The following is a 19,579-nucleotide window of genomic DNA, read 5'->3' on the forward strand; positions in this document are numbered from 1 at the left end:
AGCTTGTGGGAATTTGTCACAGCATCCACAGGAAACTAAAGAGGCCTCATCTTGTCTCATCTGATGCTGTGTGCAGGTGGGATCGGGGGTCATTTAGAGCTAAATCCCGATGCAAATCCTGATGTAAAACAACCCATTGCCGATTGTTTTCTTAAGTCTCATATGATGAAGAACCCGTGGCAGTGGCAGAACACCCTTGGGAACCATGTGGTTCTGTGCTTTAGTGCAGGGACTGGCTTGTTTGTGGGAAGGTGGCACTTGGTTCAAGTGAACCTACATGAGACCATCACCCTTCTAGGGGCCCTCAGGGAAGGGCTGAGAACCGCTGGCCCAGGTGTGTGGAGGAGCTGCAGGTGAGGCAGGGCTGTGGGCCAGGGAGAGGAGCAGACAGGTTGTCCCATCTCCATGGGAGCCTGCACGAGCTTTAGATGGGGGAGCCCTGCTCCTCTGACCTGGGCGCTCCTGTGTGGAGAGGAGGCTTGCTCAGTCAGATCCATGCCGGGGGGTAAAGTGGGAACTGATGGGCAATGAGGGGCTAGAGTCCTTGGTAGTGTTCAAGGACTGACTTATGGGTCTGTATTCACCTTGGTTACTCTGACAGCCCCTCTCTGTGTCCCACCAGAGTCAAGATGTCCTGAGCAGTAGCCACTGGGACAGAGAACCTGGTGGCCAGGGCTAAGTATCCAGGATCCTAGATTTGGGAACAGGCAAGCTCATTTGCAGAGGACAGTGATAGATGGGCCACCAGGGCCTGGGTGAAGAGGGCAGGAGGGCTCAGGACACTGGAGGCTGTGTGGGGGTCACACCCATGATCTGCACCACCCATGGACGCTCCTGCATTGCTCACCTTTGTGTGGACATCAGATGGCCCCAACTTCCGCGCTCCTGAGACACCTCATGCATTCACAGAGGGAGCCAGGCTGGGGCTGTGCATGGCCTTGGTCCCTGGGGCGGTGTGAGGACAGCCGAGCGCTCAGCTGGCTGGGCAGGGCTCCTGGGAATCCCACCCTTTCCTGTGTAGGGTCCACTCCAGCCTGACCCCCAACCCCCTATTTCTGCCTCCCAGGGAAGAAAGACTGGGGTTGAGATAAGGTGGAGATATTTTCCCTGTGTGACCCGGGAGAGAATGGACATGGAGTTTCAGGTGAGTTTCTAAGTTCCCATGAGCAGAAAAAGAGCCAATGAGAAGAAGGGTCCTCTTTATTCAGATCCTTTCCAGGTGACTCTGGGTGGGCCACAGGCCCATTCACTTTCCCTGCAAAAGCCCCCGCTTCCTGTGGTGATGGGAGGCCTTTTTCCCAGCCCATCCAGAGCCTAGGGCAGCCTGTCAGGGTCTCCAGATATTTAGGAGAGGCCCCTTTCCTCCCTGTCCCCAGGCCAGTGTCTTCTCAGGACTCAGAGCTGGTTCTCTGGCTCAGGCTTCATGTCCTTCCCTGTCCCCAGGGCTGGAGTCTTTGGGTACCTCCGTCAACCCACAGGAGCAGCTCCTGGGGGAACCTAAGAGACCACATCTGCTTTGTGGTCAATCCGGCAGTAAATGTTTGCGTCAGAGTGTAGCAATTCCTGTAAAAACAGAGAAGAGGCCTCGACCCCTGTGGCCTTCTAAAACAGGGTCTGGCATCTCCCAGGCTCTGAGCCCACCCAGGGCTGCTCTGGTGCTGAACCTGGCTGTGCTCAGGGGATTCCTGCTCCCAGGCCCCTCCCTCCTCTGCTCACCACCCCCTGTTCTCATTTTCACTGCGTTTTCCTGAATCTCAGAGCTCAGCCAGGTGCTGTTGGGGGTAGATCCTGGGTCCCTTGGGGCCTGCGGGACCAGAACATCCATGGCCCACACTCACCTCATACAGGGGAGTGGTTGTCCTGGGGCCAGGTAGGGGGGCCTGGGCAGGGGAGAGAGGGGATGTCAGGGGACAGCGAGGGAGATCCATGGAAGCCCAGCCCAGGACTTACTTCCCTGCCTCTACTTCCAGGCATTTTCCCTCAGGAGTGACCAGCTCTGCCCCTGAGCTCAGCCTCCCAATGTGGACACAGTACCCCGACCCCTGTCCTGGCTGGGCCCACCCCACACCCTTGTGAATGTGGGCCCCTGACTGATGCTCCCAGTGTCCACTCTGCACCTGCTGGACTCCAGGGGTCTCCTCAGGCGATGGAGGGTCCCAGGGTGGGGTCAGCACAGGGTATGGGTGGTCCTGGCCCTGTAGGGAGGCCGGGACCTTGGCCAGAGGGGCTCACTTTGACCTGACTGTTTGGGGAAAGGTGGGGCTGTGCTGTGCTGTGGGGTTGATGGTCCCCCTGCCCTGAGCCTGCACTACTGGGACCCCAGTAGAAAGGGGCTGGGGAGGGAACAGGCTTGCCGAGAAGGCGGATCTGTGAGAGGGACCGTGGCCTGGGGACAGAGACAGGAGTGAGCAGCAGGGTGGGAGGAGGGCGTGGACCCCTCCTGCAGGAGGGTGTGAGGGTCCTCAGCTCCCAGAGAATCAGGGAGAGGGAACCTCTTCCCAGGGGAGACCTGAGCAGCTGAGGTTGAGGAGGTGACCCACGACCCAGAGCCCACAGATCAGTCTGACTAAGCCAGTCGGGGTCCTCCGTGTCATGTTTCCTGATATCCTCCTTGCAGCCCCAAGGAAAGGGTCAGAGGCCCCCAGAGGGTGACCGGCAGGAGTGGACACTGTAGGGCAGACCTAGGGCCTTCCACACCTGGGCTGAAGGGACACTCACTGGGGGTGGAGGCTGGGGGCCTCTGCGTCCTGAGGTCACGCTGGATGCTGGCCCTAGGAAAGGTCAAGGGTTATTGATGAGGGTGCAGGGAGAAATCACACGTTTAGGGGCAGAATAAGGACAAGGAAGGGATTCCATTTTCAAGGACTGGAGTGAAGGCCTCCTGTCTCCATCAATTTCGTGGTAGGCTGAGGAGGGGAGCTGAGGAAAGGCCTTAAGCAGCCACATCTGTCCTGGCCAGAGAGGAAGGACCCCCAGGCAGACTCCGGGTGAGGAGAACATTGACCCAGGGACCCAGGAAAGGGACTGAGGATACAGGGAGGGAATCAGACCACCGGGGGGGTTTGCCTGAGAGGAAGGGTCAAGGCCCCAGAAGGAAAGCAGGGCCGTCCGTGTGTGCAGGACACTGGGGGAGCTGGGGGCACGAGGAGGCAAGGAGTATGCATTAGATTCTCCCAGAGCTCAGTGTCTCTGCCGTGGCCAGACCCTCCTTTCGGGCTTGGAGATGCTGAAATGGGGCAATGGGTTTTTCCTGTCTCTCTCCACCCCTTGGCAAGAAACATAAAGGACAGCAGGTCCTTAGGTCCAGGTTCTCCCGTCTCACACCTCATGTAACAGCAGTTACAGCATCAATCACGGCAGGATGCTGACCCCACCCAGCCTGTCCAGGCTTTGCATGACCGTTTCCAGGACCCCCACCTTGGATCTCAAGCCTGCAAATCGCCCCCTCACTGGGTGGGTAAATTCAATGAACAGCAGGAGGTACCAGGTTCTGAGCACTCCCGTCCTATCTCCCTCCCTTCCTTCCTCCCTCCAGGCAGCTGTGACTTTGCTGTGTTAGGGAACTAGGACCACACTCAGGGGTGCAAACTTAATGGTGCCACATTCATAAAGGAGGAGGCAGCCTAGGATCAGCAGCTGGCAAGGGAGGAGCCATGGAATGAGAGGGAAGGATCCCTTGGGAGGACGAGGAGAGCCTGGCCCTGAATACAGGGCGGGGTCTCCGTCCTCCCGGACTGGAATCAGCCTGGGGGGTGGGAGGAGGCTGCAGAAAAGCTGTGGTACCTTCCAGTCCTGGCGAGGAGCAGGAAACACACCAGGGCGGCCACCAGAGCCACCCCGACCAGGACCCCAGTCACGATGCCAGCGACAGCCCCCACAGGAAGGCCTGGGACGTTGTTTTCTGCAGAAAGGGGAAGGCAAAGGGGACAAGGCCCAAGTCTGTTCCAAGGGAAACCATGAGGGGCCTTGCAGGGCAGGGGCACGGTCAGGGAGGAAGGAAATGCTCCAGAGCCTGAGTGCGGTCTCTTGTGCTGTCCTCATAGCTGACTCCCTTGCTCTCCACGGTTGCACCATTTTCTGTGTCTCAGGCTTGAAACATTGGGATGCACTGACTCCTACATTCTCCCACAGGTGCCTGCACCTCGTCCTGCTCCTGTGCCTTTAAATCCCTTCTTCCTCTCACTTCATGCCTCTTCCCTCTGTTTTTTTTTTTTTTTTTTGTTTTTTTTTTTTTTTTTTTTGGATAGAGCCATTCTCTGTCGCCCAGGCTGGAGTGCAGTGACGCAATCTTGGCTCACTGCAACCTTCATCTCCCAAGTTCAAGTGATTCTCCCGCCTCAGCCTCCCAAGCAGCTGGGATTACAGGTGTGTGCCACCACGCCAGGCTAATTTTTGTATTTTTAGTAGTGATTTCACCGTGTTGTCCAGGCTGGTCTCAAACTCCTGATCTCAGGTGACCTGCCCGCCTTGGCCTCCCAAAGTGCTGGGATTATAGGCATGAGCCACCATGCCCAGTCATCTTTCTGTTTCTTCTTTTCCATGCCATGATTGTCATAGACAGCGAGCCCTCGCCATCAGCTCAATGCTGATGAGCAGGGATGATGCTCTTTGACTGTTTTCAGGGGATGTGCCAGGCCCAGTGGGCACCAACCTACCTACAGCTCCTCTCATCCTCCCATCACCTTGAGGGAGGGGGCGTCACCTCCAGCTGCAGAGTTAGCATCTGAGACTTACGGTGCCTCAGTAAGCCAAGGAAGGTCACAGAACTCGTACATGATACAACCAAATTTTTACTGCATTGTTCCTGATTTTATCGCTAATAACAACAATATCAAAAAATAAGAACCCTAGTTGACAGCATCAAGGGAGCTCACACCCTGTGTGTAACTCTGCTTTAATCTCTTTAATCTCCTAATAAACATCCTCACAACCACCCTGAGATCCAGGTGTTACAGTGAGTTTGATCTCTAGCATATGTGTAGTGAGACAGATGATAGGTGATAGATAGATAGACAGATAGATAGACGGATAGATAGATAGATAGATAGATAGATAGATAGATAGATAGATAGATGTATGTTGTTGTTATTCTTTCTTAGCCTGTCCATCTCTCTGCTCACATCACCCTCTGTTCTGCACATTGTCTATGCTCTCCATTGCAGCCTTTAGCATATTAGCTAGAGTTGCCTTTTCATTCGTTTACTTGTTTTTGAGACAGAATCTCACTCTATTGCCCAGGCTGGAGTGCAGTGGTGTGATTTCGGCTCACTGCAACCTCTGCCTCCCCGGTTCAAGCAATTCTCCTGCCTCAGCCTCCCGAGTGTCTAGGATTACAGGCTCCCACCACCATGCCTGCCTAATTTTTAGTAGAGACGGGGTTTCGCCATGTTGGCCAGGCTGGTCTCGAACTCCTGACCTCAGGTGATCCGCCCACCTCGGCCTCCCAAAGTGCTGGGATTACAGGCGTGAGCCACCGCTCCTGGCCCTAGAGTTGTTTTAAATTCCTGGTCTGATAATTTCAATATCCCTGCCACTTCTGCATCTGGTTCTGATGCTTGTTCTGTCTTTCAAACTGAATTATTATTTTTTCTTTTTGCTCTAGTTTGTCTTGTAGTTTTTGTTGAAAGCCAGGACATGATATACTGGGCAACAGGAAATTGGGTGAGCAGACGTTCAGTGAAGCGGTGGTGAGTATCGGGAGGGAGGGGTTCTGTGGTCCTGGATGGAGTCTGTGCCCTGGGCTGTGAATGTCACAAGTGCCTCTTGGTTTTTTCTCCCCCTTAGGTGGGACATGATGGCTTGAGGGGACTGAAGTTGGATATTTCCCCTCCCCTCGGTCAGTTAGGCTCCCATAAACCCCCAGCAGGTTAGACTCTGGTAAAATAACAATTTATTCCTGCCAGCTAGTAACTATCTGGACTTGCTAAGAAGAACAGATGCTCTGGCATATTTTAAATATTTACTTTTTTCTGCTCCCCAGAAAGGATGGGGGGGATTATTATGGGATATTCACAGTGAGAACCAGGTAGAGCTGCAGGACGGAAGGCAAAAGTGTGGGGCTCCCCGCAAGCCCGATCTCTCCCCTGAAAACATTCCCACAGCCCTGCAGCCCCAGAGTCAGATGAGACTCAGCTCCCAGAGGCAGATTTAGGGGAAAGGGGCCAGAGGAATGGGACATGGGTCTTAGCCCCTAGAGGGACAGAAAACAGGTGTGGTGGCCAGAACCTCCTAGGATCTTGTATCCAGGTCTGTGTCTCTGAAGAGGTTATAGATCATTCCTTCATTCAATCCCTCCCTCCTTCATAAGAGAACTACAGAGTGTGTGTCTCACATTGGGCCCAGAACCTCCTAGGATCTTGTATCCAGGTCTGTGTCTCTGAAGAAGTTATAGATCATTCCTTCATTCATTCCCTCCCTCCTTCATAAGAGAACTACGGAGTATGTGTCTCACCCTGGGCCCTGGCTGGTGCAGGGTGTGAAAGGGGGAGAAAGCAAAGTCCTCCCCTTTATCCTCCCATCGGAATGATACCAACACATCAGGAAACACACGATTTCACGTCCAGAGATGGGGATGTGGACCTGAGCAAGGAGGCCTGAACTTCCCCAGCACTGACTAATTGTTGAGGCGGGTGATTTAGTCAAGAAAGAGCTGAGTAATTCTGTATTTACTCGTAACTCTCCAGACCAGAATCTCCCCCTTTGAGCTGTAGACACCTAAGAAGAAAACATCTGAACCGGTGGCTGCTCTGAGGTCCACGGACACCTAATAAGGCACCAGGGAAGAAGGAGAGGACGTGGCAGTAGCTGCAGACAGTCCTCCCGTGACTCTGCCAGCTGCGATCTGCCCACCCTGGCCAGTGTCTGTATCTCTCTGTGCCTCAGTTTCCCCTCCATACAATATGTAAATGGGAAATGGTCTGTGGCTTGCCACTTTGTCTGTGGATGAACTTTAAATTATTCACAGGATCTGACATGAAGCTTGGCACAGAGGAGGTGTTCACATCAACAGCCTCTGTCATTATTTGCCTCCATGAGAGAGCACCCCTGGGCATGATCCCTGGTGGACAAGAAGCTGCCGAGAACATTTTCTCACCTCTCTTCCTACCCCTGGGCCACTGACTGCCCAAGGGCATCTCTTAAGCTCCCCATTCAGAGGGCCGATGCCCTAGTAATCCTGTCCACCTGTCCTCTCCGGACTGAGTCCCAGGTAAAGTGGTAGGCTCTGTCCTTGTCCAGATGAGACTCTGGGAGTTGAGCCGGCGCTGGTGAGAAGCTGCAGGAACCACAGCCCACAGACAGTTTGTAAATCCTTGCTCCCAGTCAGCCCTGCCCAGGAGACCACGCCCAAGCCCTGGCCCAGGCTTCCCGGGGTCACCTGGAGTCAGGAGCCTTGAGGCTGAGCTTCTCTGTGAGGATCCCAGGACCCCCTCAGGCCAGGCCCTGACCCAGTTCTCCAGAGTCTTTCTCAGGGTCAGGTTCATGGGGAGGGCACGGGGTGCTTGGCTGAGACTGACCTCCCCCTGCTGAGGCCCCCCCACTCCGCCTCCATTCAGCGAGTGTCTGCCGGGTCTGGATGCAGGAAAGGAATTCTGATCTGTTGAAGTTTACCTCCTATGTGTGTGTCCTGCACTAAATGCTCAAATCTCAACACAAAATGCAGAGGGGAATGCAGGCACAGCCCAGGCCTGACAATCTCATGTGTGTGAAGCGGAACTGACCCCCAACACCCAGAGGTATGGGGGAATCACTCACGGTGTACGTGGAGCTGGCCAGTTGCTTGGTCGGAGTCATAATTGGCGTTTATGGTTCGTAGGGTGTAGGATCCTGTGTCCTCCAGGGTGACGTTTTGGAACAGCAGGGATCCGTTGGAGTATATTGTCTCTCGACCGCTGTATGCAGTCCCTGGGATATTTACTTGAACGTCTATCAAATAACCAGCAATGAGAGGGCTCCCTTCTGCCGTTTTCCCCTTGTGCCAATAATAGGCTTGAATAGTCTCTGAAATATTGCAGGCCAGTAGAAGAACATCCTTTCCCTCTGCAGCACTGGACGGCAGGGCTTCGATAGTGAACTGGACAGTGGTGGGCAGGTCCCAGAAGGTTAAAAGTGAGGCTAGGAGGTGAAGAGAGCATCAGTCAATACCGGGACCTAGGTAGTGGGATGGAAAGATAAGGCCCTGGGTCCTCAGCGGGTCTCCTCCTCCCTCAGTCTTGGAGTGTGTGTGTGTACGCGCGTGTGTGTGTGTCCCCCCCTGGGTCAGCAGCACTACCCCCATTCCTTCAACACCTCTGACCTTGGCATTTTCTGGTGTGGAATCCTCTTCCCCAGGGGTCTGCATGGCTCCCTCCACGCTACTCTCAGATCCTGCTCACATCAGGGTGTTTTGGGGAGACCTCTCCCCTGATACCTCCTCTAGAGACCCTGGGTCTTCCCTTTCTGAACTTGTCCTGCTCTGCTCCCTCTGGAGCTCTTGTCAACACCTGACCTCACATTCCAGATCTCTTTGCATGTCTGTCTTCCTCCCCATGAGAGTGTGAGCTCCGTGAGGACAGGGACTTGTGTGATCTTGGTTGCACCCCAGTGCCTGGGACAGGCTGCAGACTCCTATGGATGAATTCATAGCATTCCCAGGGCCTCCAAGTCCTGAGGTTTATTTCCCAGTGTCTGAGGTTGTTGGCTAAGAACAGTGTTTTATGCCCTGGTTGTGTTTTTATTTGAAGTGTCATCTGATAATAGTTGTTATTCTCATTTTTCAAAATGTAGTGGCCAGTGATGATTAACTAGGAAACAAGGAAACAAGAACACTTGAGATTTTCCTGCCTTTTACCAATTTCAGTTCACTGAGATTTTCCTGTGGTGACCCCTGCCCCTCCATGATGTTCTCTCTCTTATCTAGCCTCCAACAGAAGCCCTCAGTCCCCTCTCAGAGCCCCAGGAGACCCCAGCTAGAAGCCCTCTGTCCCCTCCTACCCAAGAGACTCCAGTCAGTCTCCGTGCTCCCTCCTCCCACCCACTCCCAGAGAGTCCTCCCCTCACCTGTGATCAGGAGCCCCTGCCAGGGCCTGTGCCCTCCATGGGGAGCAGCTGAGGGGGGGCCCATGGTCTCTGCTGCCTGCTTGTCCTCCGTGGAGGGGAGCTTGGGCTCCAGGAATGCTCTTGTCAGAGCTGCTGTGACTGTTAGGTCTGCTGACCTTCCTCCTTCTGTGCTGAGCCTCCTCCAGGGCAGAAGCACTTCCCAGGGCCAGGGGCAGAGGCGGGGTTCTGCCCAGGTCACCCCTCTGCCCCGTCTCCTCTCATTTCTGCCTTTTTTTGTCCCTCCTTCCCCTTTCTCTTCTGTGTACATTACAGTTTCCTAACCATACTTTGAGAAGCAGGGTTGATGGAGTCCGCTGTCCCCAGAGAGGGTGACCTGTCACCCCTGCACTGACCCTTTGGGAATGTCACCACACACAGAGGTACTCTGGGGTCTCCCAAACTCGAGGAACTGTTTCCCTTTGTGACACAGAAACCCAGCTGGGCCCTCAGGTCTCCTCATGCTCCCCAGTTCTCAGGGAGTGTGGGATGATACCCAGCAAGGAAGTGACAGAGGTGGCTCTGTGGGATAGAAAGTGGGGGGCAACTGTGGGGGACCAGTCCTCTCTCTCCAGTGTCACCAGCCTTGCCTCTGACCCAGGGACACAGATCCAGGCCTGGGAATCTTAGGAGGATCCCCAGCTCCTGGATGTGGAGGGAGATGTCCTGCCTGTCCTGGGAAGAGAGGACTGTGGTGGAGGGAGGTGGGTGGCTCTGGGTTCTGCTGTCCTCGAGGAGGGATTCAGGGAGATCCTCCTTCTCCGTGTCTGTTGGCTGCGCTGTGGCTCAGGGCCTGTCCATGTTCTCCCTGACCATCCCAGGTGGCCTCTGTCCTCTGCGAAGCTGACCGTCCTGTTGTCACTGTGCCTTCCCCAGGCATGGTGCCAGGAGAAAGTGGAGAACTGAGCAGAGAATCCCGGCAGAGCAGGATCCTCAGAGGCTCCAGGAAGGAGCGGGGGAGACAGAGCAGACACATGGGAGGGACTGGAAGGGCCTGCTGGAGCAAAGGATGGAAACCAGGCTTCACCTCCACCTCCTTAGCAAAGCCAGCTTCCTGTCCAGGGGAACCCATTTCCTGTGTGTTGTCTGTGAGCAGTGTTGCCCCTGGAGGGCAAGAAGAGACCTGTGGTAAAAGTCAGAGACTTCCCCAGGGATGCTGACCAGGGTTCATGTGGTAGGAGTGGCCCTGGCCCCTGGGCAGAGGTGGGCTCTGACCTCCAGACTGCAGGGTCAGGTTACCCTTGGTCCTGTTCACTGCGGGTCCCCAGGATGCCCAACTCCACGCAGTGCAGAATGAGCTCAGGGAGAGGACGAGAGTTGTCCAGAGCACTCCTGGTCCTGATTTGGGAGAACTGTCCTGCAGGCAGATGGGCTGCCTCAGAAACAGCCATCCGTCCCCAAGGTTTCAAAAGAAGGGCCCAGGAAGGTGTCTCTGGGGGCTTTAGAGAGAAGACACTGGCCTGGGAGGTGGTCCCCAGAGTGCCCTGTGTTCCTCCATCACAACACTGGGGGTTCCACCTCCAGGTCGTCTGTGTCCCTGTCTGTCGTCTGCCCCAAGCCTCCCCACAGGGCCCAGGAGCTGGGGCAGTTCCCACCTGGAGACTCCACAAAGGGATACCTGGTTCCTCTGTTAGAACAGGGGAGGCCCCATGACCCTCAGTCCCTCTGAGATGGAAACAAAGGCAGATCCTGGGTTATCCTGTCCCCTCCTGCAGGAGAAGTTCCCCTGGATCCCCTGGTGAAATGTCTGCAAGGACCGTAGGCAGATGTCCCAAATACTGGGGACCTTGAGGGTGGGGAGTCACTCCCTGACTTTCTTGTGGTCATTCTGCCCTGGTGGAAGATCCACCTGGGATCGAATATCCAGAGTTTGTGCCAGTTTCAGTGTGTTTGTGAGAAGGACATATGTTAGAGGCTGGAGGGGATGTCAGTGAATGATGTCAGGGAATTAATTGGGTTTGACCCCTCACTGTTAGAAAGACCCTGAATTCCCTCCCGATGCTACTAGGGTAAAAGCCCTGTTCTTGTGTCATTTATCTACGTTAATGCAAATAGAGTTTATTAAGGGTCTGCTCCAGCCCTGCCCTTGTACCACTCTAAAGCAAGATTCCAGCCCCTGTGGGTGGGTCCCACTGAGGCCATGTACAGCCCACAGAATTGACGTCCCAAGTCCAGGAGGACAGAGAATCAGATCATCCCCTCCTGCATGCCACAATGGCACCAGCTCTAATTGCGAAGACATCAACAAGTCCCGTCTTCTTAGGGCCACTCAGTCATCCAGAGACACCAGGACACCTCACACTTCCTACGGCATCAATCTTTGTCCACCAGACTTCCTTGCATACCATAAGCCCACTGAGAAACCTGGAGCACCTCCTGCTCTGGGCATCAGAACTGTCCCAGGCTGTGTGCCCAGGGCATCCTCCATCTGCAAGACCTCGATTCCTCCCACGAGTGCAGTGTCTACATTTTGGCTCCCCCAGAACATGCTTTGAGAAGCAACTCTTATTTGGATCCCTGTCCCATAACAGGATGAGCTGCGTTCCTCTGTGCTGACCTCCGCTGTGTCCTGGGTGTGGATCTCTTATGCACCACACAGAGAGTCCCTAGGGTCCCCAAACCCAGTTTTTTTCTCTGTGACACAGAAACCCCTCTGTGCATTCAGAGTCTTCCTAGTGTTCTCTAATGGCGGGGAAGGTTGGATTGACTCCCAACAAGGAGGTCACAGAAATGTCCAGGGAGAGGGTTCCTAGAAATGGACACATGGGGCTAACATCCATGTCTAAGATTCTTAGTTTTCCTTTCTGCAGCACTATGAGACTTTAATTTTACAGATGTAACTGAAGATGAAGCCTGGTACTACAGTATTATGTCTCCAAGCCTCAGATACTTATAGACCATCTCTATAATGTTTTCTACAGTTTGTACCACCTTTATTATTATTGACTTCATACATTATTCTAAATAAATTTACTTTACAAAACATCCTGTCCCAGCAGCGTGCAATGGCTTACACTGTAATTCCAGGTATTTGAAAGGCTAAAGTGGGGGGATCACTTGAAGCCAGGAGTTTGAAACAAAACATCCTTGTCCTTTGCAATATTGTCCATGAAATTAGAGGTTTTGTGGATTTGCTTAAAATTGTTTCTAACATGCATTAAAATAAACATATAACTATTAAAGTTTCTTAAAAGCTTATTTATGTTCTACCTAAAGTCAGTTTTGGGAAACACTGATACAGTGGAATAACCTTGGACTTTATATCCAGAGAGACCTGGGACTCGCTTGGTTCTGTCACTTAACTGTGCCATCTTGCACGAGTCACTTGGCTTCTTTGATACTCGATTCCACAATTTTAAAAATGATGATGGTAAAATCCACTTTGCAGAGCTGTTAGGAATAAGGATTGCTTCAGCCGGGAGGTGGAGGTTGCAGTGAGCTATGATGGCACCACAGCACTCAAGCCTGGATGACGGAGCAAGACTGTCTCAAAAAAAAAAAAAAGAAAGAAAGAAAGTTACTTCCACTTGTTAGGACTTGTGGTGCATCTGTCATTGTTTTCATTTCCTAGTTCCACTACCTATGTGTTCTGTGATTTTGATCAAGTTGCCTAACTTTTCTTGTTCCTCATTTACCTAATTTGTAAATGTGGGTAACAGTACACTAGTGTGAGTGTGTGTTATTTCCCAGCTCTGACCACTAGAGGGCCTAGAAGCACGGGCACCCACTGGCAATGGACGTGTCAGTGCCCGTGGTTTACAAACATCATTCTCCCATGAAAGGGTTCCCTGGAGAAATTAGCTGATCCAGGGCTGGGGCAGGAAAGCACAAGAGAAGCCTGGAGCTTTTTGTGAGGCCAGAAAGTAAGGAACCACTGGAAAAATTATGGGAATGTTTCAAAAGATTACAGATGTCAACAGGGAGCTTAGAATTACCAATTTTGGGACATGAGCAACATAATAAATAATGATAGCAATGGATTCCAACCCATAATTATCCATGAGTCCATGCTGATATAAATAATTGAACAAAGAAATAGATAAGAAAGAAGAAATAGCTCTTTCTTATAGCAGAATTCCAATTAATAAATGTAGAAGGAATTATGGAAATAAAAAATCACTATCTGGCTAACATCTCAGTAATAATTGTTTATAGGCAAGAATCAAGAAACATCCATAGATTCTAAAAATTAATGGGTAATAGTAAAATGATGCTGTAAGTATTGAGTACCAAGGAGGGGTGGAAGGAAGTATGGTGAGAAGAAACAGGCTACTTGCTTATTCCCAAAGTATCTGTCCACAAGACACTTATTAATTACAATGAGATGAATGGTAAATTTATAGTAGAGAAACCTGGCAGACACCACCTGAACCAAGGGCTTAAAGTGAACCTCATCAGTAATGAGAGATATGGACATCCTGCGCCTCCGGCTGGGATGTCCTGAGAAAGACACATCACTTCTGTGCTAATCTTGCCCAAAATACACAACCTGAAACATCCCAAGGGAACATGAGACAAACACAAATTGAGGGGCATTCTATGAAACAGCGGACCAGACCTCCTCAAAAGTGTCAAGGTCCTGAGAGAGGGAAAGAGTGGGAACCTCCCCCAGGTTAGAGGAGGCCTAGGAGATGTGACAGTGTTATTCAGTGTCAGATCTTGGATTGGAGTCGGGACCAGAAAAAGGACATGAGTGGGATGATTAGCAAAATTTGAATATTTGCAGATTAGTTAATATTATTGCACCAAGGCTAGTTCCCTGATTTGAACAATTATGTTGGTTATGTAAGATGTTGTTTGAAAAAAAAAAAAAAGCTTGATAAAGGATAAACTGGAACTCTATTTTTAAAGATTTTTGTTAGAAATAAACGTGATAAATGAGAAGTCAAAAAAATTTTTAAATGCTTTAGATTTCTGTAAGGCCAAAATGAGTGTATAGTGCTTAGAACAATGCTTGTGACGTAGGATTTCTTAACATGTCAGCTATTATTATAAGTACTTTTATAATTAATAAGTAAGGTTATAAGGAATGAGTAATCTAAGTAATTTATTGCCTAATGTCCTCATATATTCTCATATTTTTTCCTCTCTGCTGTGAAATCCATACTGAGCATGTACGTGGTTATTTGAAGATATAAAATAAGATTAGGCCTGGCATGGTGGTTCACACCTGTAATCCCAGCACTTTGGGAGGCCAAGGCAGGCAGATCACTTGAGGTCAGGTGTTGGAGAGCAGCCTGGCCAACATGGTGAAACCTCGCCTCTACTAAAAATACAAAAATTAGCGGGTGCGGTGGGCGCGCACCTGTAATCCCAGCTACTTGGGAGGCTGAGGAGGGAGAATCACTTGAAAGTGGGAGGCAGAGGTTGCAGTGAACAGAGATGGCACCTCTGCACTCCAGCCTGGACAACAGAGTGAGACTCCGTTTCAAGAAAAAAAAATATGTATATAATAAGATTGGGTTTTATTTTGAGAATTATTTTGGGGATAGAGGAGCTATTATTTCCTTTAGCCGCTAATAGCAGCTCAGACTCAGGCCGGTTTGCAAAACTTTGGCTAGGAAACAAAGTTTGAGCCAGGCTGCCACCCACCCAACGTGGTTTGTGATGGCGCCCCCTGGCGGCGCAGCGGGCTTTCCCGGTTCCTCACCCTCGTGCTTTAGGAGCGACTTTTAATTTTATTTAATTTAATTTTATTTTATTGTTATTTCAATAGTTTTTGGTTATATGGATAAGTTCTTCGGTAGTCGTTTCTGAGATTTTGGTGCACCCATCACCCAAGCTGTGTACGCTGTACCCAATGTGTAGTCTTCAATCCCTCACCCTTCTCCCACCCCTTCCGGCTAAGTCCCCAAAGTCCATTACATTATTCCGATGCCTTTGCATTCTCATAGCTTAGTTCCCACTTATAAATGAGAACATATGATATTTGTTTTTCCATTCCTGAGTTTCTTAGAATAATGGCCTCTAGTTCCCTTCAAGTTGCTGCAAAAGACATACTTTCCCTTTTATGGCTGAGTTAGTAGTCCATGTTGTATATATACCACATTTTCTTTGTCCACTTGTTGGTTGACGGGCACTTAGGCTGGTAGGAGTGACTTTAGAATTCCACTCGGTCTATTTATTGAACCCTTTCCAGCTCACATTGTGGATCCTTTAATCTTCACAACATGTCTCTGTTGAGACTTGAGAAGTGGTGTTTTTAGCATTTATTTTATCGATTATTTATTATTATTATTTATTCATTTATTTTGACAGGGCCTCGCTCTGTCACCCAGGCTGGAGTGCAATGGTGTTACTATACTCACTGCAGCCTCAACCACCTCCAGCTCAAATAAACCTCTGCCTCAGCCTTCCAATAGCTGGAACCTCAGGGGCACACCACCTCACTCAGCTAATTTTTAAAAAAATTTTCTAGAGACAGGGTCTCACTTTGTTGCCAGGGCTGGTCTCAAACTCCTAGCTTCAAATGCTTCTCCTGTTTCAGTCTCCCAAAGTGCTGGGATTACAAGTTTGAGCCACCAAAACTGACTGAGAAGGAGCATTTACTCATCTTAAGATGAGAAAACTGAAGTTCTAAAGGGTAAAGCAACTTGCCTTGCCCAGGGTTTCAAAGGGAGTGGCAGAGCCAGAATTTGGATCTAGGTCCCCCTGACTTCCAGGCTGAGTGTAAATGTCTAGGTGAATCTAAATGTGTATCCAGGTGGAGAAGTATTGGTGTAGAGCAGGTATTGTCAATTGGGAGTGGTTTCCCCCGGGGAGACAAGTGGCAATGTCTGGAGATATTTTTAGCTTTCATAACCGGGGTGGGGATGGGAGAGATGGAAGACTGCTATTGGCATCTAGCGAAGAAAGGCTACGTGGATGCTACTGAACAATGCACAAGGCACACAACAGCCCCCACCACAAGGAATTGTTCAGCCCAAATGTCAGTAGAGCTGCTATGAAGCCCTGGTTGGACTTAGAAACCTGAGGATGCATTCTTGCAGTGAGCTAATGTTTGCCAAGTGCTGAGCTGGACAGCATGAGGGATATGGAAACAGTGCACCATTTGTGCTGCCAAGGAGGCTGCGGCCTAGAAAGGCAGGGGGTGGAGGCAGGAGAGGCACATGAAGGCCTTCAACATCAGGCAGCAGATGATAAGTGCCAAGAACAGAGCGTCCAGTAGGGCTAAGCCAGCTCTCAGGAGGGAGACCACATGTTTGGCTATGGGAGGAACTGAGGGAAGCTGTGGGAAGGTGGTTTTGAGCTGGGTGTATGAGCAAAGTTGAGCTGATGGGAAAACACAAGACCTGTAGAGGGAAGGGCAAATAGTCTAGTTTGGGTGGGGAGAGAGTATTTTTTTAGTGAGTAGAGAGGGACACGCTGGAAAAGCAGATTGGGGCTGGAGCTTTGAGTCCAGGCTGAGGACTCAAGCCAGGGTGTCTGTTATAGAGATAAAAAAGCCTTTCCTCTCTGAATGGTGGTCTAGGCCATAGGGCTACAGGGCTCAGCAGCTTCCCAAGTGCTCTCTCTACAAAGAAGGGGACGTTGGAAATCGTAGTGTAGAAGGGCAAACATCTCTTGATTTTAGGACCAATTTCATGCTGAGTATGTGACAAACCCATTTCACATCAAAGTGGCCCTTGGGTAGATGGTGTTCCCAGGTGAAAATATACATGGGGTGAGCTCTCTTCTGCATGGTTGCTCTGTGAAAGGCTGGACCACTTTATAGTGAAAACCCAGAGCAATTTGAGACCCCTAGGCAAAGGTTTGCTACCCAAAATGTGAGCTGCTACAGCAGGGCCTGCTATGGATAAAGTTATAAATATGGACACTACCTGGTGACAGGATTTTTCTAGTTTATTACTTTACCATTAAATAGCATTAAGACATGTTTGCGGCATGTATGGTGCACTGTAAAGAATATAAGCAAGGACTTCTTGACCTTCTATACATGTACAGTTGCCTTTAACACCCTCCCACCACTGCCACCATGTTTGGCCCCAGAGAAATGCATTACTCTTCTGGGGGGTTAGAGGAGAAGGCAAGAGAGCAAATCTTTGTTGAGCCAAAGATTTGCTGTGTGTGTGTATTTGCCAGCTACAGTTGTGGACACTTTCCCATACATTATCTTATTTAACTCTCTTAACACCGTTTGTATATAAGTACGGTTTACTTCTTTTGGTAAAGGGGAAGCTGGCATTGGGAAAGGCTAACTTGCCCTAAACCCCTGTAACTGAAAGAGGCTACATTTTTATGCATATGTGGCCCACTGTGCCACATTTTCTCCTCCCTTTTTTCCATTCATAGGCAATTAATCTTATTCACCTGGACTTGGGCTGCTAGAGACCATGGACATTAGTATTAGTGGCAGCAACAGAAGGAGGAAAGAGATTAGAACTTTCATTGCAATTGTTGGTGCAGCTATAAGTCACTTGGAGAGTGTATGGAAGTTTCCCGGTTGGAGGCTCCTGATATCTGGGGATGGCTCAGGCCAGGGTACACAGCCCGGTGGTCTACGCTTTAGTCCCAGGTCAGTGTTTCCATCTGAGGGCGAGAACAGGTGAGGTGATGCTGGCCTTCCTGTTAAGTAACAAATTAGATCGTGTGTTTTCCAGAAATGTGGGAGATAAAATTTCTCAAACAAAAAAATGAGACAGAAGGTGTTGCAGTAGAGAGTTTAATACTTGCAAGGTGGCCAAGCAAAGAGGATGGGATATATTTCTCAAATCTGCCTCCCCAAGAATTTGGAGACTAAGATTTTAAAGGATTGTTTGGCGAGCAGGGGACTAGGAAATGGACACTGCTGATTGGTTGGGCTGGAAATGAAATCAGAGGGTGTCAAAATTGTCTTGTGCACTAAGGAAGTTCCTGGGTGGAGCTCACAGGACAAGTTGAGCTAGTTTCTTAGCATAGGTCAACAGTCTGGGTGGTGTCAATTGGTCCACCAGAATGCAAAGTCTAAACAACATCTCAAACTCCAGACTTAAATTTCACAACAGCAATAGAATCTATAGGAGCAATTAAAGAACATATAAATCTTGTGCCCACTGGCTACGTGACTCCTGAGCAGTAGGTAATTATAAAAACAAAACAAAACAAAACAATAGATGGGGAGCAATGACTGTTTCCTGTTTAACTCTACCTATATCCTAGGTGAATTCAGGCCCCTACCATAATTCTAACCTTGCGACATTTCATTTGTTTTACAAAGTTGGTTTCAATTCCGGAACAAGAAGGGGATTAGTTAAACTATAAATTCCTTCTATAGTTAGGCTGGCCTATGTACAGGAATAAGCAAAGGTGGATAGTGTGTGAAGTTAGAAGCAAGATGGAGCCAGTTACATTAGATTTCTCTCGCTATTATAATTTTGCAAGGGTGGTTTCAGTCCCCCCTGGGCTTCAGCATTCCTCATTCCTGAGGTGTGAGCAGATGATGAGGTGGGAGGGGTTGATAACGACTCTAACTTCTTCCTGATGATAGGGGACATCATTGGGGTTTATTCCAGGATAGGAGAAATGAAACTGTCTTGTTGTTTTCTTCCTATATTCATGAGTGCCTGGTTGGGGACCCAAGTTTTGCATGACAAGGATATTAGTATTCACATCCCCAGCCCCAGCATAGTACTTAAGTGAACAGCAGACTGTAAGTATTGAGCCCTAATATAGGGAGTGAAAGCCCAAGTCTCAAGAGTTCTTGTGGAAGTGATCTGAAGTTTTAAGGCATCCAGATAAATAACACCAAGAACCAACCAATCAGACATGGGGTCACCGGTAGAGACCTGCGGTAGCCATCAAGTTTCTTGGAAATTTCTTTCTATCCAGATTTCAACTTCTCCTGAGGTGTTTATGTAGGTGCAGCAAAGGATGTTTCAAATTGCACAAACTCCCCTTTGTGTAGCCAACAGATTGTCTAGGACTACGTGAGCTAGCAAATTGAGGGACCTTTGTTGAACCCTAAGGCTTCTTGCAGTTTCTTCTCAACAATCAATCCAAAGGTAGCAGACAAATTCCTGATCATGTCTCTGTTGCCTTAAACTCCATAACTAGGAACCAATATCCCTAGAAGGCTCTGCCACCAGGTATCTTGATATCTGCCTGAAGTCCTCTTTTTGCTCTATGGGGAAATAGGTATAATTTTTCACTGTGAAGATAGGCTGAGAAGGGAGTTACAAAATGTCCCAGTAAGCAGGAGCCCTTGATATGCAGGCTATTGAGACATAGGTGGGCTCATCCTAACAGAGCCTGCAGATACCTGTATGAACTGGGTGAATTCCTCCATTGCAGGGTCCCAAAGTAACTTGGGGTTCCTGGGCCTGTCAGAAAGTGGCATTCTTTACTTACCTCACATCAGAAATCCTGTAAAGGGACTACATAGACAAGGTACAAGACCAGGTTTTCCAAGGGGCTTTTATTGGCTCTATAAGTCAACTTCAATCTCTGAATGCAGGTTGCTCATTCCAAAGATAGCTCACTGAAAGAGAAATTCAAGCCAAGAAATCAGAAGCTGTCCATGAAAGGGGAT

At 49.9% G+C, this 19,579-nt stretch overlaps 1 protein-coding gene across 19 annotated transcripts in view; it reads right to left on the bottom strand.

The window, feature by feature from the left end:
* Positions 1 to 1,182: 1,182 nt before the first annotated feature.
* Positions 1,183 to 19,579, bottom strand: part of CEACAM4 (CEA cell adhesion molecule 4) — a 30,993-nt gene continuing 12,596 nt past the window's right edge. For 13 of the 19 annotated variants that reach the window (XM_077983089.1, XM_077983085.1, XM_077983084.1 and 10 more), the window contains 7 exons: positions 19,399 to 19,528; positions 9,037 to 12,555; positions 7,753 to 8,112; positions 3,784 to 3,901; positions 2,719 to 2,771; positions 2,355 to 2,386; positions 1,572 to 1,880 (listed from right to left, as the gene is read on the bottom strand). In XM_077983089.1, the coding sequence (XP_077839215.1) occupies positions 1,755 to 1,880; positions 2,355 to 2,386; positions 2,719 to 2,771; positions 3,784 to 3,901; positions 7,753 to 8,112; positions 9,037 to 9,343 (996 nt within the window). In that variant the 5' untranslated portion in view covers positions 9,344 to 12,555; positions 19,399 to 19,528 and the 3' untranslated portion in view covers positions 1,572 to 1,754. The other 6 variants (XM_001102867.5, XM_077983076.1, XM_077983091.1 and 3 more) reach the window with 6 other exon arrangements.

Source organism: Macaca mulatta, chromosome 19, assembly GCF_049350105.2.
Source record: "Macaca mulatta isolate MMU2019108-1 chromosome 19, T2T-MMU8v2.0, whole genome shotgun sequence".
Taxonomy (NCBI): Eukaryota; Metazoa; Chordata; class Mammalia; order Primates; family Cercopithecidae; genus Macaca; species Macaca mulatta.